General features: G+C 40.3%; 1 protein-coding gene across 3 annotated transcripts in view; it reads right to left on the bottom strand.

Annotated features, from left to right (window-relative positions):
• The window catches only part of LIMCH1 (LIM and calponin homology domains 1), a 197,735-nt gene that overhangs the window by 32,125 nt on the left and 147,607 nt on the right, over positions 1-18,003 (bottom strand). The window contains exons 12-20 of one of the 3 annotated variants that reach the window (XM_088131210.1): positions 15,098-15,406; positions 14,101-14,370; positions 12,532-12,786; positions 11,720-11,755; positions 7,672-7,801; positions 6,271-6,428; positions 4,563-4,971; positions 3,203-3,427; positions 1,351-1,420 (exon numbers count right to left, since the gene is read on the bottom strand). In XM_088131210.1, coding sequence (XP_087987336.1) covers positions 1,351-1,420; positions 3,203-3,427; positions 4,563-4,971; positions 6,271-6,428; positions 7,672-7,801; positions 11,720-11,755; positions 12,532-12,786; positions 14,101-14,370; positions 15,098-15,406 — 1,862 coding nt within the window. The remainder of the gene's footprint in view (positions 1-1,350; positions 1,421-3,202; positions 3,428-4,562; positions 4,972-6,270; positions 6,429-7,671; positions 7,802-11,719; positions 11,756-12,531; positions 12,787-14,100; positions 14,371-15,097; positions 15,407-18,003) is intronic. The other 2 variants (XM_088131208.1, XM_088131209.1) reach the window with 2 other exon arrangements.

Here is an 18,003-nt window from a genome sequence, read left to right as displayed (position 1 = left end):
CCGACTCCTTTTTGCAAGGCGTCGCCAGCATTTTTCCTCCCACCGGAGTGAGAGTACCCATTTATCTACTCACGTGAGTTTTCGAACTGTTGGGTTTACAGGAACTGGGGAGGAAACAGGAGCTCACCCTGCTAACGCAAAGGCTGGACTCGAACCGCTGAAGCGTCGACCATTTCTGGCCAGCAACTTTCAGCGTCATTAAGCCGCTGCGCCACCGCGTCCCCCAATTTATTATTATTTGATATAAAATGTTAGATTATTTTCACATAGAAAAGACTCTCAAATCATTCTCAATCATTTGTGACTTCATGCCCATATTTGTACAGTTTTCATGGCATCAATACAGAAGTGGTTTGCCACTGCGTTCTTCAATCTTCAACTTTCAGTAACTAATTTTAAAAACTGCACAAGCAAAGTCAATGGGGAAGCCAGCAGGAAGTTGGAAGTTGCAGTCATGTGAGGTCCTCACTTAACAACCCACAGCGATTCACTTAACAATGATAACTGGGGACTGTCAGAACTACTGTCGTTAAGCAACGCAGTCATGTGACGTTGTGCTTTATGACTGCATCCCTTAGTGATGGAAATTTCAGTCCCAATTACCGTTGTTAAGTGAGTACTACCTGTAATTACTAAAAATAGAAGAAAAAGAAAAGAAGAGAAAAAAACCCTAAAAACAATACAGATAAATATTTAATTTCTGACTTCTCCCTTCTTTGTTCTCCAACCAATTTACAGTATCTGTTGGTGTAAGTTTTAGAAACCATGCTCTAAGTGCCTGTATTTACCTTGCTGCGTAATGTGTCATATTCTGTATATGGAAGCCATTCTTGCTTGGAAGGGTTTTACTGTGGTTTTTACTTGCTGGCTTCCAATTTGCTTTTTCTTCTTTTTGTTTTTTCAGCTGCTCAATAATTGTAATGAAGTGCTATACTCCTATTCCTACTAACTACGACTACTACTTCTATTTGATATGGAGAAAAGAATTTCTTTAATTTCCTTGGCATGAGTGAGAAGTAAGTTCAGGACAGCCTGAGCAGAGAGGAGCATATCCCAACCTTGTTTGGGCTTAGGAGCCTAATCAATAATTGAATGAGAGACTTCCATGAAATGCCAGCATGTAAAACACATCCAGGAAAAGTCAATGGTAAATCACTTCCGCATCGTTCCAAGAAAGCTTCATGAATATATCACTGCAGGATGCCAGCTGGACTTTACCTCTAGGGATTCCAGCCTGATCCTAGCAAGATGTTGCACAGAATCTGGGATTCTGCATCCCCTACCTGCCAGTTGAAATGAAAATACAGAATTGCTCGTTGTTCTTTAAAAATGCCTGTTGAAAAAGCCTACCCAGAAATGTTTCTTCAGAATCAGCTTTATCTTTTTGGATGGCTTGTTCAGCTTCTTCGGTGAAGGAGCCCTGCAGAAAACATTTAATTGATGGTTAAAGCAGAAGCCGAAGAAATAATAATTAATTATATTTATATCCTGCCACTATCAAATGACTCTCCACAGTTTGAATATTCTTTTAGGATTCAGTAACTTGGCTGTTATAGCACTTCTTAAAAAACAACAACTATTTGTGGTAAATGAAAACCATAGCAAATGTTTAAAGGGGTGCTTTGTTAAGCCAAATGGGTATAAAAGTAGTAAATATATCATGTCCAAGACTAGTTTTTGTTTCCCTGGCTACAAATGCCAATTCCCATTCTGGCATTAAACTCGCCACCGGACCAAGCATTTGCAACAGGTGGCAGCAGCTGACCCACCTTGTCTGGATGCTGGCGTTAAGTCAGGCCTGCTCAGTACTTGGATGGGAGACTGCCCGATCCATATAGCGATAGGTTAGACTTGGAAATCAAAAACAGACCCCAGAAGAAGGCAGTGATAAACCCCTTCCATACGGCTGCTGAGAAAACTGCAGGGATGTGTCCATTAAGTCAATGATCTTGAGTTGAAAAAGACTATTACCTTTCATGTAGTAATTGCAGTAAAATTCCTTTGGTGATTTACAGCGATGACCTACAAAAGAAGGTGTCAAAAAGCAAAACACCAATGGAGATTTTGTATTATGTTAAACACAGACCTTTTTGGGGAGCCAAGTCTTCACACAACCAAGGTTATACAAGGGGCGGACAAAAGGGTTACTGCTCCTTTCTACGCCCATCACAAATGTCCTGCTTCTCTCAGAATCACCCTGCCGGGAACTTCCGTTCACCCTCCAACTTCACTTTAGGCCAAACTTGGTGGTAAGTTGAGAATCATGGGCACCCCAATGCTAAAAAATAATTCCGGTGCTTTTTCCAGGACTGTTTGAGCCTTTTAACGTTCTGTCCAGGTCGAAGCTCCAAGACTGTTACAGAAGTTTCCTTTAAGCCAATCGTAGGGTTATTCTGGAGCAAGGTAGAAAATGGACTTTTTAGGAAAGAGCTAAAAAAGCAATTGTAATCTTTCAGGGGTATCTGCAGGATACGATAGAAAAAGTCAAGGTTATGGCCATGATGGTGTGGTTGAATTCTGCCTATTGCAGAACACATATAAAAAAGCAGAGCTTTGATCATACTGTTGCATCTACCACGATCTTGATAGTTTTGACCATATCCTGTGGACACCGCTGTAATCATCTGTTTTTCCTGCAGAATAAAGAGGCCAAGAAAAGCCTTGAAAAAGCAAAGGGAAAGTCTCCTTGGAACCAAGCTCATCTGGTGCCTTCACAGGCAGGTCCACATAGTTTTCTCAGCAACAATACAGAAATGATTTGCTTCTACCGCCTTCTGGGACCTTTTGAGATTTCCCAGTATAGTCTATAGTGGTAGGATTTCCCAGTGCGCTCCTATCCAAGCGTCAACCAGCTCAACCCCTACTTTTTGGAGTTCAGTCAATGTCGGTTAGGTGCTGCCAGTTACAGGGCCTGAAAAAGTAGAGAACGATTACTATTCTGAATACTTAAGTCTTACTGTCCTGATTTCTGCAGATCTAACTTCATTGTATTGCTGTTTTGACAAGTCCAATGAAAAAGAATCAAAGACTTTTCTGCTGTTATTTTTTAATTTATTAGATCTACCTCCATTTCTTCTTCTGCAATCAACGACTACAGCAACAGAGTACAACAGGACTAAGTTACAGACAAAAAACCCATATAGGCACTTGCAGACCCCATTCCCCCACCCTGCTCCTGCTAATCCAAGTATTTGGTCCTTACAACTTGTTCTCTGTGTATACTGTGTTCGATTAAGCTCTTCCGAACCACCTCAGTGCTAGTGGAATCTGGGTTTCCCTCCATGGAGGCACCATGCAATTCTGCCACATGGTCAGACTTCAGTGAAAGGCTGGGGGAAGGTGCAAATACAAAGGGTGTGTGTTCTTTCTCTTGCTCCTCTTCCACTCCATTGGTAGCTGCTCCATTTATGGTGATTTTTCCATCGACCTGCATTTTAAAACAAGAACACATTGACTAAGGATTTGAGGCAATCTTTTATGAGTTCTAATCAGAAAGAAAATGGGATGTGGTTTGTGACAGCAGTATCTTGTTTCAGAGTTATCAGGACTCCTCTCAATATTCGGACTACAAAATTGCTCATCTGTATATAAGCCTAATTCTCTTTCTTCATATGCAATTACCGTTGCCTCTGCCTGGGTTTATACAATGTGCTAAGTTTTAAATTATGTATTGTCGAAGGCTTTCACGGCCGGCATACGATGGCTGGTGTGGGTCTTCCGGGCTGTGTGGCCGTGGTCTTGAAGTCTTGTTTCCTAACGTTTCGCCAGCACCTGTTACCGGCATCTTCAGAGTCTGAAGATGCCGGTCACAGGTGCTGGCGAAACGTTAGGAAACAAGACTTCAAGACCACGGCCACACAGCCCGGAAGACCCACACCAGCCATTTTAAATTATGGTTTGCAAATCAAAATGGCTGGAGTCGCACGTTGCCTACACTAAAATCAAGCAAACTACGTTCGGGCTTGGCATGGTCAGTGATCCTAGGTTCAGTTCTTACTTCTCTTCCACCTCCCCTCCCTTTCTGACATTTAACTTTCTCAGGATGCCAACTTTCATCAGACCCAGCTAATATGGCTCACGGCCAGGGACATTAAGAATCACAGTTCATCATCTGCAGGGCGGTAAGTTCTCTTCCACCGATTTATGCATTAAAATCTGCACTCAGTGATGCTGCCAAATCAGCCCATCAATCTATCCTATAACAAAATTAAATAAATTAAATTTATTTTGTATGCTTTAAAACAAAGGATTTTATTCTGACAAAATCACCTTCCCAGCAATGTCTGGGAAGGAGCAATTCCTACTGCTGTTCATCAGAAAAGAGGTCTCTGTGGCAGCCAAGAGATTTTAGAGATTGCCCAAGACCAAAAATATAGTAGTGGATAGATATGACTTGTAAAAATATTGCATTTAAAACAAAAACAACTGCCCAATCAAGCAAGGTGCCTTTTAACCGATTAGAAGTCTTAATCAATTACTTGTTGCAGCAAGGTATTTAAAACTGTCAAAACTGTTCCTTTTCCTGCACCAACTTACCTTTTTCCTTCCATATTTTAACCTACCTTGAAGTTTCTTAAAATCTCCTGTGTGTTTTTAGGCTGGGAGTAAGGCTTGGGAGTCACCAGAGGCACAGCCTTGGAAATTGAAGGTCTGCTTGAGGTGGGGGAGCCGGTGGAAATGCTGGCGTCTGATCCACTGGTGGGGGCGATGGTTGCTTCAAACTTGGCAGTATATTTTGGGACCGGGAGCGACTGCTGCCGTAAATATCGGAGGGGATTGGGGTCCTTAGATGGGGAGGATGCGTTTGGCTCAACAGAATGGCTTCTCTCCAGAAGTTTTGGCATCTCCAAGCGTTCAAGGACAGCTTCACTAATGGTGAATCTCTCAATGTAATGCTGAAGAATACTATCTGCCTCTTCCTGAGACCTGGCATTCTTGTAGGCTTCATGCAACTCTCTCTCGCGTTTCTCTCTATTTTGAGTGTAACAGAAACAAAATTGCAGAATGATACCTTTGGAGCACAAGCGGGCAACTATACAGAAGAAAGAAAACCCAACTCAGATCTCATCTGCAGTAGCAAAGTAACAACACCCTTCTGCTGCTCTACAGGCCATTACTTTTATTTAAAGTCACAGCAAGTGCTGTGCATATGGAAAACTACCACGTGAAGCAGGAGATCTGTCTGAATACTGATGTGCTTGTACTACTTCTACCTTAGAGGACAATTCAAGCATTCAGCCGTGATGTTCTGCAAATACACATGCACAGTTGCAACCAGCAGTCATACAATCCAGAGGAAGTTTGGTCAAGGTGTTCTGATGACTCTGTAGATATAGAGGGCAGAGGGAATGGCCTTGAGGGACAGGAGGAAGAGCCACTACCAAGGCAACCATCAGATAAAAGAGGTCTGAGTCCAGAGAAGAATGTAATGTGAGTAAACATCTCAGCAGGCCCCTCCCTAGTTCTCACAAAGATAAAGGGAAGGAGGGGGGAAGCTTATTCAGACTTGAAAGATTCTGTTGCTATAGCTTACCATAAAGTAGTATTGACCTACATGACATGGGTTTCCTAGTCTGGTCTACCTTGAAGAGCTGACAGCAGAAGGCCTTGAGCTGGAATCATTCCTGCATATGCCTACTTTATACCTTCACATGAAATATGGCAAAATCCTGCTGATTGTTTTGACCAAGTGATACAGATGGAGATGGTTGTTTGTGCACTGCTTTGGATTTGAAGGCCAAAGCTTTGGGGGTGTGGGTGTGGGGGCCACATCGCACAAGATGGCACCTCTTTAAAGCAGGTGCCTGGGATGAGATGGCGACTCCCCATGGCTGCCACAGGAAAAGATGTACTTGGTTTAAGGAATTGCCTTTAGGTGTTGCTTACACATTACGAAATCCATCCTTTTCCTCATTTATTTGTCAGCTTTAAGCAGCCCCCTCTTTGCAGCAAATTTTAATACAGAGCTGGGCTAGAGAAATCCTGCTTAAAAACAGGAAGGACCCAAATTTTGCATTTTTGCCTCCTGTGCTTCTCAGAATACGTTTTATATTCCAAGAAGCATGGGGCAATAATGCATTTTACAAACACAGAACTGTCAAGCGTAATGATTGTTTGGCCGTAAGGCAAATAAGGCTGGACTGTCATTTCTATAGCCATGGCTGCTAAATACACCAGGACTGCCTGGGTTCATTCATACACTCAACCCAACCCACATTATGATCTGGTGTGCTTTTTGCAACCAGCCTTTGCTTCCTTAAGGCCACCTACTTCTCTTCCACAATCTCTCTGTATGTCTTGATGCTCTTCCTTCTCTCACTGATTCCTTCAGCTCCAGTGAGTAGCAGTTCCATCTTCTTCCTCTCAGCTTCTTTTTTCAGCAAGTCTTGTGAAGCGCTCCGACGACGATTTTTCCACCGGGCTAAATCCTACACAAAATCACAGGGCGGAGGCAGGGGAGAAGAAACATCCAAGTATTAGATGTTTTACTGAGTGGCAGTGCTATGAGGCATCCATGCTTGGTCCTTGACCCTCAAGTATCTTGTCAGGCCCAGCCCAAGAACCACAGGGAAACAGTCCGGCCAAGTTCAGTTCTTTTATTGTTTACACCATATAGACAGAATCTTGCCAGACTAAATCTGTACTACTTTAATCTAGGGGATATACCCTAGGAGATTCTAGGGAGTGGCTATCCGATATCTCTTCCTCTTCCCACACTCCTGCTCCAGACTGTGCTGTCACTTGTCTCCCCACTCCTGGAATGTGCTCCCTCCTTCCTGAGAACCTGGTGCTCCATTGCAGTGTTCCTTAAACTTAGCGACTTTAAGATATGTGGACTTCAACTTCCAGAATTCCCCAGCCAGACATGCTGGCTGGGGAATTCTGGGAGTTGAAGTCCACATATCTTAAAGTCGCTAAGGTTGAGGAACACTGCTTTATTGCATTCCATCACATATCTATTGGCTTACCTAAAGTTAGTTAGGGCAGTGGCCCTACCACTACTTCTTTGGTACAAATTGATATGGGAAAGGAAAATAAGGGAGGAGATGACAGAATGATTCTCCAATTTTTGCATTTGTACAATGGTATCAAGGGTCCAAAGTGTTTTGTAGAAGGCAACCTTCCCCAACTTGGTGCCCTCCAAACAGACTGGACTTCAATTCCATAATCTATAGCAGTGGCATCCATGGGCCTCCTAAGCACCTGTTTAAATATGATGTGTCTCCACTTAGGAAAAAAGTATCTTAGCATAACAGCTGGGTGATAGCACCTTGTTGACCACTGATTATTTCTAAAAGATAAACAGAATCAGATCTGGCAATTATTGGGGTGGAGACAGTTCCAGGCCTTAAGGCCAGATCGGCAAATTAAAAAAAAATACCCTGGAAGAGAGCAGCGGTCAACCATTTCCACACTGTTTCCTTCATGTCCACGAAGTCCCCAGAAACCAAACATCTGGTGAACTGAGCAGCAGCGTATGCAAGCAATGACTAATAATAAATTGTGTTAGTCTTGAAAGGTGCGACCAGATGCTGGTTCTTGGCTGCCCCAAACTAACACAGCTCTCCTCCTATAATTCCCGGTTAGAAAAGTGTAATTTACATGTGGTCTGCAAAAGCTCTACAACAGCAGATAGTTCAGTCTGCAAAAGCTCTACAGACCCCTACTCACATCTTGCCACTGGTCCTCATCTTCCTTTAGCTGGTTGTGAATACTCTGCAACTTTTCATGGCGGGCTTTACTGTGAGGCTGCATCACAGCACCTTCATCTGTGCATCTCATGTCGAACATGCTCACACTCCTGCAAGGAAAGAAGGTTGTTTATCAGCAGCAGACTCTGAACATTTCAGCCATAGGAGGGTGCTAGAGGAAAGCAAAATGTATCTGCTTCCATTGAAAGCTCTGAAGTCACATAGCTTAAGATGCCTTTGGATGTACATCTAAGAGTCATCAAGCTCTTCAGGTGGAACCATATATGGAGTGCTTAGAAGCAGCCACATGCAAGTTGGCTACTTAAGCCAAACAGAAGCATGTCCAAAGCTACCCTTTTGCTCAACATTATTGCATGAATTCAACACAATTCTCTACAGATAAGTGTTAAATTTCTCAACTGTCCCTTCTTTATTGTTGAAAAACATCAAAACCGCATTATCTATACCAGTGATTTTCAAACTTTATTGAAAGGAAGGCTTGTGGTTATTTGTAAACTTAGAGTGCCTCCTCAGTTAGAAGTTCAATAGTGGCACTATTGATTCTTCACCTCTACAGATCTAACCTATGCAGACAATGTTGAACACAGCTTAGTTCAACTAAGTTCACACTCTGAGTTCATGTGGCTTAGTCGCCTGATAAATAATTGACTTTAAGCCAGAATTTCTAGGTTTGAACGTATGTACATCCTGTCCTAATACAAATTGAGGTGTTCTTCCTGAAACTGATATAAAGAGGAGAAGAACAGAGGAACATCTGATTCTGACTTCATGCATTATGATATACTGTAAGAAGTTTTGAATGATTCTCCAAATTGAGACAGTGAGGTCTGATGGAACTAGCTTGTGTTCAACATGCACTGACTACATGCCCTAGGATGTACTGATAGGGAAGAGCTGTGTACATGTTTATCCCTATTCCACCAACAGGCACCACATACACCCTTCAGAATCAAAAAGAGTAAACCCATTCCCAGCCCAGAATATATTTCAGAGAGCTGAAGTACAAAGGCCTTCAGTGGATGAAGGGGTCAGCGTTCTCCCAAACTAGAAAGTTTGAAAACACCCTTATAAACTTTAGCCATGAATTATGTGACTCCCAAGTTCTGATTTCTGTAATACTTGAAATGACACTTTAGAGACAGTTGAGAGGAACATAGCAGCTAGTACTTAAGGTTAAAATGCCAGCGGTGAATAAGCTGAGGTAGACATCTCTGTTGAGCGCACATGCAGAAATGATGTTTTTGTTGTTATTTTGTTAAGAATAAGATCCTGGAGAACACTGAGACATATTAATACATAATAAAACAATGAGTAGTTTCTCTATTCTATGACAATTTCTCTCGCATGATGAAACTAAGAGGCTGGTTATGAATGTTAGGCAAGATAAAATAATGTGTCACACAAGGATAGCACAGAATACAAGAAGTCAAAGACGGCATATGCAGCTGATTGTTTTTCAGGACTGGTACATACATACATAATTTCCAACTTCCTGTATTTTGGCATTATTTAGAAGAACACTTCCTTGCCTCTGGTCCTACTGTCTATTGATGGAGGGAAGGAAGGGTGGAGAAATAATATAATGATACCTAGAGATGGAGTAAATCGAATTAAATGTTTTGGCTAGGAAGGTTCTGTCTGAGGTCTTTTAGTTCAAGACACTAGCAGGAGCTGCTGTGCCAAAATACTGTGCTTTTTCTGAACAACTTACACATCATCTGGGTAAGGAATTCAACTGATTAGTCTACATGGTCATGCAAATAGGATATAAAAAGGCATGAAGAAATGAATAAAGGTGGAATTACACCTTATAAGAGAATCCAAAATTCTTGTATCTCTTCTTCTAGCAAAATTGTAGCTGTACAAAATGTGTGATATATTGTCATCACATCTTTTTTTTACTAAACATTGTGGGGGAAAATGAAGAGTTACAATGCTATTTTGCATTGGTTAAGTAACGTGGAGCTTCACCCTAGAAATTCTAAGGCAGGGGTTATGTACTTGCTCTCACTAACTAGACTGCCATACTAAATTCAGTTTTGACCAAAAATACTACGGCATCTTGTGTCTGGAAATTAAAATATTAAAAATTACCCCTAATTTCTGCCATTTTCAAAGAAAAGTTTTTATTTCAGTTTAACTTTTAGCCTTACATACTACAATTCAATATGTCAAATGAGTCATTGGATTTAAAGAAAAAAATTGCCCGTTATCTGTGAATAAGATATTATGAGTATAACAGGTTTGGAAGCATATTTTGCAGACATATGGTGTATCAAAGATAAAATTAAATATGTCCATTCATCTTCTAATTAAACTTGGTGCAAAATCAAAATAGAGACAATTAACAAAATTAAGAATGGTTTCAATTTAAAAAAATATATTTTGGAGACAGACTAAAGGGTGATTGTCATTTTCCTACCTCCAGTCAGCACTGATATTTGCCACATTTATTTGTTTAAAATTCCAGTTCAGTAAAAGGACAGATGATTTTTAAAATGGGATTTCAATGCAAAAATGTCAGCATTATCAGCAGCTTTGATGTGCAAAAGCACAAAAGGCTTCTGTCTCTATAAAACTATTTTGGGTCTGGCTACAGTACAGAGTTAAACTGTTTTAAGAAAAGATATATATATCTTTATGGAATTGGCAGGAGGAAATTAATGGGTTAGCAGGCCATGTAGCTACAATTCCATCTTCAGTGTGGGAAATCATGAACTTAAATCAGCATAAAACTAATACTAATGTAGAATGTAAAACTAATCAGTTTCTAATATATTTAAATAGATTTGCTGCTTAACAAGTCTGGATGGCAACTATTCTACTAGAAGGGTTGGAAATGGTATTATTCCTGCATATGCATTTTCCAGTATAAGAATCTTTAAAAAAAAAAAAAATCTCATCATTATAGTATTGGATGTTCACTCTTGCTTTTAGCTTCTTTGCTCAGAAGAACATGTCTGTCAAAATTTCTGGGGTTAGAACTGGGAGCCTGAACAAACACAGTGAAATGTACTACTGTATTTTATCAGCTCTGCATAATCAGAAGGCCAAGAATCCAAGAAATTTGAGATGGTTGGTCAGATTATGTTGTCCATCTCTACTCCATGCCTGATTTACAGCAGGCTCTGAGGCCTTTCGACAGTAGTTCCTCAAGGCTATGAGGTACCTTAGTTCTCTGGCCATGTGAATGTACTGCTCTAGACGTTAACCACAAAAACAAAATCTGTGGGCAAAAGAAATGGTTTAATTATCTTTGTTTAAACAACCACCACCTCAGCTACATCCCACTGATGAAGGCAGAAAAAGCGGTTTTGGGGATTTTCTGTCCATCATTTCTAACTCAAAACTGCCATCCTAAAACTGCTTTTATCACCATGGGGGAGGAAGAAGGCAATTTCTCAGTGCTGTATGTTTTAGTATTTAGTATAGGCAGAAAACACTTTGGGGGATGAAATTTCATGGAAAAAGATGACAGAAAATGAAGACACCACCTCTTTTCATGGCCGTCGCTTGGAGACCTGCATCTCGGTAAGAATTTTTTTAAAGGGCTTCATTCTTTTGACTTTTGAATTTCAACCAGCTGGGATCCATAAACTCATTCGCTCAATTGTTAGTAAGTTCCTCTCCTCAGCTTCCTGCTTGACAGTCTTTTCAACCTAGCCTACTGTACGGTTATCCAAGCCTTCCACCATCATAATTCTGGCTCCTTTTAATCATCGCAGACCCCACAGAGCTTAAAACAAGAATCACATCGTGAATTAGCAGAGGTTAAGCTTTCCAGCCACTACATGCTTTGCTGCTTTCTGAAAAGTTATGACTTTAATGCCACAGTGAACGTATCATAACAGTATACGTCAAAGCACATGTATTTCCACCAGCCCTGCAGAAGGACAATGAAAGCACAGGAATTAAGGTGAATCAACTGCATTTCAAATTAGTAATAAGTATGGAAAACATGCAGCTTAAATTGTTTAAAGTATCCCAAAGAGCACACAACAACTTACTCTGCGTCATCAGACACAGGGGTTCTGGAGCCGAATCTATAAAATCAAATATAAAATTAGAGATACTGGGCCAGGAGGGTAAGAAAGGATAAAAATGTATTGACTGCAGTGAAAATATCATTTTTCATCTGAAATAAAACCACAAAAGGCAGGAGAGCTGGAAGAGCATTAACATTTCAGAACCATACCCATGAGATAAACTCTACTGTGCCATTCCATAGAACTTTGATTTTTTAAAAAAAGAATTAAAAAAGATATTAACAAAAATGTTCAAAATTCAGAACTATCCTGTTAGCAAGCCACACTGTGAAAGTGAAGACAGAAGGCAATTCCTAATATAAAAGCTGATAAAATAACAGTAATAATAATATTGTTGAGATGAGCAACGCATGCAGTTACTACACGTTATATGGTGATAATTAAATGTGCATGGGGAAGGGATCAAAAACTTTACCCTGTAACACTTCAGATGCTGCAAATGAAAATACCATGTCCTGTTTCTGAAAGGTTATACAATTTATAAGCCTTTCTGATTTGGCAGAAGTCAGATTTCAGATCTCCAGAAAAAATTCTAAGTCATTTACATTTATACCACATTTCCCAAGAATATTGGCCATTTCCTTTGACCACAGTTCACATAGCCCGACTGCTGTGACTGGCGTAGCTTTATCAATTACAAAGGCACATTACCAGCACACATGCATGTTAATATACAATTAAATGTATCAGGCAGCCTGCACACATCTAAACACACTTGATATGTGAGTATCGTGGACATTAGGATGCAGCGTCTGAATTGGATGACAGCTCACATTTGCACAGGTTCATCTTCTAGTGATGGAAGTTGTTTACTATTTCTTTCGAGAAGTTCCTGCATCTCTGGCTGGATTGAATTGGGGCCAGATACATTCTTATGAACAACAGAAGGCACATCCTCTTGGGCTAAATCTGCAAAACTGTGTCTGCTGTGTTCCAGTGTGTATTCGGGTTGCATTGCAAGATTTTGAGAGATTTCTGCCCAAAACTTTAGGGGCTTTTCAGCTCCTACTGAATCTGTCACAATGACGCTAAAAGAAGAGTCGATTTTAGTTTGCAGCGGGATACAGCATGCATGTTTAAATCACACCTCTCCAACCACTTTAAACTGATTCAGAAGCCAAGGACTGAGATTATGTCACAGAGCGTGCATTATAATAACAAAAACAGTATTTTTCAGCATCTGTAGTTCTGTGCACCACCCAGACAGAACAGAAAAGCTAAGAAGTTTAACTGAAGATGACTGTGAATTGTTTTTTAAAGTAGACTGGCACCAACAAATAGCATGTTGGCTTTGATTAAAGGAAGACTTTTTTGATGGCTACACTACGGGTGGCCGCCCAATATCGTTGGGACCATAAATGGCACAGGAAAAAAAAGACGACTTTGTGTCATCCAAAGATAGAAACAAGAGGGAACAGAGAATTGCTACATCACCAGATTCCACCTATCAGCATTGCACTGCTTGCTTCCCACCCTCTGCAGCAGCGCACGATGGCACGGGGTGTTGTTTCCAGTAGCTTATTCTGGAACAATTTTCTTATATCCTTGGTAACTGACATGTAGAAGGTTGCCAAAGATGTAGGCAACCACAACTGAGTGAGTTGATGACCAATGGATCTCCTCTCCAGTTTAAAGTTTGCTGAACTTCCATCCCCAACAGTGTTTGGAATGGGGGAACTCTTTTGTAATTTATCCCGATTCTTTCTTGCACACTAAATCAGCAGATGCTACTCTCACCAGAAGACCAAGATTATTCTCTAACTTTCCGCCCTGGATGTCCAGTATGTTTCAATGGATCAAGTGCTGGATTGAAAGCCCACTCAACCACAAAGCTCATTTGATGACCTTGGGCAATTGTTCCCCACTTGACACAATAAAATGGGGAAAATATGCACTGCTTTGAGCTTATCTTCAGATGGGCAGGATAATTAAACCTGTTTTAAAACAATTCAGTGCATAACTTTTTACTGTTGGTAAAACAGACCCTCTTTCCTTTGTTATGTACAAGCCATAATTATTCAAATTAATTTTGTGTATCTCACACAACATTATGCAAACCATAGACCTACTCAAGCCCAGGATTATAGTATAACAAGTAGGCTGGGTGGGGGAAAGGAAGGCTGGGGTTAACGTAAAAAGAAAAGCCACGAGTGTGGGTAGCCTTCCCAGTTTACTATCACCTAGAAATAATTCTTATTTGCCAGAGGCAACCAAGTCAAAGGCAACAGAACATTGGTTTAACAAAGGAAGGCGAATGCATCGTAACTAAAAACAGAAATCTTGTTCTATATGAAAAAAAAAAGGTGGGGGAGAGAAGGGGAACTCCAGAACAGGTTTCTGACCTCTTCACTTGCTGTTCGGTCTTTATAAACTCTTTAGTTGCTTCCTCCCCATTCTTTTGCTTGGAGAAATGAACAGGAATAAACCGACTCACACTTGGTTCAGCCTGCTTTGAAAAAGCTCCAGTTCTTCTCACCATAACGCCATCTTTCCCTGGATTTTGAAATCCCACTTTCTCACTTTCTGTATCACTTTTGTGCTCACTTTGATCTTTTGATACAAATGAAGGTGCTCCATGACCACGCTGAGTCATGCAAACCCATGAGAAATTTCTGTTAAAGCAATCGTGGGCACCATTATTCAGAAGACAGCAGAAGACCAAGGAAGATTACACAGAACTGCATGCAAGTCTGCTTTAAAGACTGAAAAATAGACATAAGATGCACGATGCTGTCACATGGCTAATGTTAAGCATGTATTATCCTGGAGTGTACATGAGATATAAACTCTTTGGAAGCCCATGAAAGGACACACTGAATTCCTTTTAGGAAATCCCCAGTACTGTACAATAAATAAATAAGTACATACATACATAAATCATAATGACATTCATTGTACTTAACATCCAGCCTGCAAAAACTCTATGCAGAAATGAAACTGTCATGCAAAACTAAAACAGAAAACGGAATCGGCCAGCAAAATGACCCTGCTTCTTTTGACCTCCCATGGAATGTAATAAACAAATGAACACATACTTGTGTTTACAACTATGATGCTTTCCTAATCTTACAACCTAACGTGAGAACCTGCAGAAAATCGGCTGGTAGCATAAAGCTCTGGGAAAACTAAGTTAGACATAATCAGTTTTCCTTATATCACTTGTATTCTTAAACTTTTACCATACTGATTACCTTCTGCTGTAATATTATAGTGCCCAGTTGGTTTTCATTGGCAAACCATCATTTGATTTAATCCTTTCTTCTGAAGAAATAGAACAAACCCCACAAACATGCAAAGTAGGCATAAGAAGTTCACAACAGCTGGTATCTGGTTTCTAACCTTTCTGTTTTTTCTGCTTTCTGTGGAATTTTTTGCTCCCTCTGACCAGCAACATTTCTTTGGTGCTTCAATGGATAATTACATATTGCTAACTTGTTAGCTGTGTGGACTGGACTAATCGATTTCTGAAAAGTTCCAAATCTTCTAGCCCTCATGTCATCTCTTTCAATATCTGGGAGGCGGCTATCCAGTTCTTCTTCGCTATTTTCATGCCATTCACTCAGACTGCTTGATAGTTGCCTCTGGGAACCGGCACAAGCGTCCCGGACAGATGAATTATACCCATCTGAATCGGACAACGTTATTTCACTAACAACATAGGAGAGCAGGAGAAAGAGGAGGAAAGGGAATGAAAACCACATGGAAAGGCACAGAAGAAACCTTTACTTAACCACCTTATCTTTCAAAATGAACATCAAAGCTTCTTAATAGTATCAAAAGGGATTTTTTTTTTTGCACCAACATCTGATGGTTTAAATAATGAGAAGCTTAGTAAACGCAAATGCTTTGGATTCCCCCCTCCCTTAAAAAAAAAACAAACATCCAACAGATTGGACCACTTTTAAGACATACACTTCAAATGTTTCCAGAGTGGAAGGCACCACTTTTTTTAACCAATTGTTTTCAAGAGATGGTTGAAACTTTGTTCTGCTAATAATAAAACAGAAAGTATACTGGTACGTGAACGTCACAAGACCATTTTTTCTGGAATACTCATAGTCCATAGCCAACAGAGCACTGAGAACTTCATTCAATGCTAATCAGAATGTGAAATCTATCAAGACAATCTGGCTAACATCCCTTTTTGTTGATGGATTAATCAGTTGGTTTCATTACAGTCACAGACCAGTGTCAAAGATTCAGTTAGTACAAGGAAAAGATATATAAACTATATAGTATTTCATAAAATCAATATAATATACAATAAGAAGAAGTCCCGAGTTTTATCTTCCCTCACTATCTGTTCTTCTTTACAACAGTGCTAAACAGGATTTTGTGACTTGCCACAAGATCTTCAGTCTTTCTCTACAAGTAGATAGTTTTCATAAAAGTCAACTGGAACGACGGGAAAATTTTGTATTAGGGGAATATCATGGTGTTACAGATGTCCCTACTGAAAATGTAATATAGAAAAAAGTGGGCTGTGTTTCTACACCACTTTCCCCACATAAGTGGACCTTTTTGCTGAGCAGAGTGTTCTCCTAGGCTCAAGAACTGCTGAAGGGTTCAGCAGCCGAAATTTTGTATCAGGATCCTGCCAATCACACTTGAAGAGGTTCTACCTTGATCTTCCTGTGTCTTTATAATGTAAACTCTGCTTTATGATATATCCTGCTTGGCTGTAACTCATTCCCAAAATCTGGAAGAAAGCCCACATTGTAGCATCTTCCACTCTACATTTGGTTTCCAGGAAGCATGGAAAGAATATGCCAGTGTTAGGGGGGGCTAGGCCTTGTGATGAGAAATTAAGCTTTAACCAAAATATATTCATATCCAGGCCTGAGTTTCAACTCAAATAGGTCCACCTCTAAGCAAAGTGTTGTACGTGGAACACCCCACCCCACTTGAAACATTTTCTTAGAAACTTGGTCTGAATAGTCTCAAGTAGAAGTGTCTTCCTATACTTAATCTCACTCCATACAGGAGTTGCACTAGAGATTCATCATCCCCTTCTGAAGACAACACATTAGGACCAGTTTATTCTCACAGCGGTCAGTTCACATTTTCCCTGGTTTCCATCCTTTGTCATTTTATACAGAGGGCTTATTTAGTTAAATTGGAAGGAAAAGAAATCAGGATCACCCTATGGATGTTCTCAGGCCAACGTCACTTGTACTTTCAGACGCTGCTTTTTGTTTCTTGATCTGGATTACTGGTAGGATATAAGTGCACACGGGTTTCAAGAACAAAAACAGCGTGTTATGATCTGGCATACTAAGTAAGTGCCCTGAATCCCCTAATTCTGCACGCTGGATGCTTTTGTCTAGAATTTTACGGGCTAAAGGTGTAAGTAATGGTAATTTCCAATAATGTTTCTAAAGGTTAAACAGCCAATGATTTTATATTAGGAAGCATCTATTTTTGAAACATGCATGGGGACAATGACCCTGCCAACCTGTTTTTAACCTTTCCCATGTTCCCTTCTTTTTCACTGGAAGAAAAATATCCCAGCCATTTTCCCCTGAGCTCTCCGCTATGTTATAGTTCAACGGGGGTAGGATATTTTTTAAAAGAAGGTTGCATCTTTTAAGAAGTACCAGCAAACATGGGAAGAGTTAAGCACCCCCAACCTGTACAGCCCTTCCTGAAGATAGTATTTACGGTTTGCTTGGTAATGTTAGTGTTAGGATGAAAATATTATATTTACTTCATATCATGTAATTCTTCCCTTACTTCTAGAAACTGTGTTTAGGAATTGCTAGCAAAGATCAAATAACTTAACTACACTCCTACTTTTCTAAATATATGCATGTAATGTATAAATGGCTTTTTATTATGGCCCTGCAAATTGCACATTAGACAATCTGCATGCCACGTTCACCTTTCCCTCCTATCACACAGACTTCCTTTTTCACAATGCGATGTCCATCATTAACGTTCAAAGCTTTGTCTTGCTCTAATATCTTTGATGTTCAGAAAATACTTTAGAGAACAGATGTTGTCACAGCAACTCATGGGGACACGAGATCAGTGCACATGTAAGCCAGTAGTAGCTTCCCTCCAAACTGCTTTTATAACTGATTTCCAAAGCCCCCCAGCAGGAGGATGAATTGAAATTCTGGGAAGCAGGGGGAGAGGGAGAAGAATCAAGTGCATTAATTTAACATGCACTGACGTAGAAGATTTTGAAGAATCCCAGCTTATCATGAATGGACTGTAGGGTAGAGAGCTCAGTTTCCCGTTAT

This window comes from Python bivittatus, unplaced genomic scaffold, assembly GCF_059951505.1.
Source record: "Python bivittatus isolate LINGU-HERP-01145 unplaced genomic scaffold, Pbiv_v1 ctg000970_np1212, whole genome shotgun sequence".
Taxonomy (NCBI): Eukaryota; Metazoa; Chordata; class Lepidosauria; order Squamata; family Pythonidae; genus Python; species Python bivittatus.
Note: the sequence above shows the minus strand (reverse complement) of the source record. Positions and strands in the feature narration are given on the sequence as shown.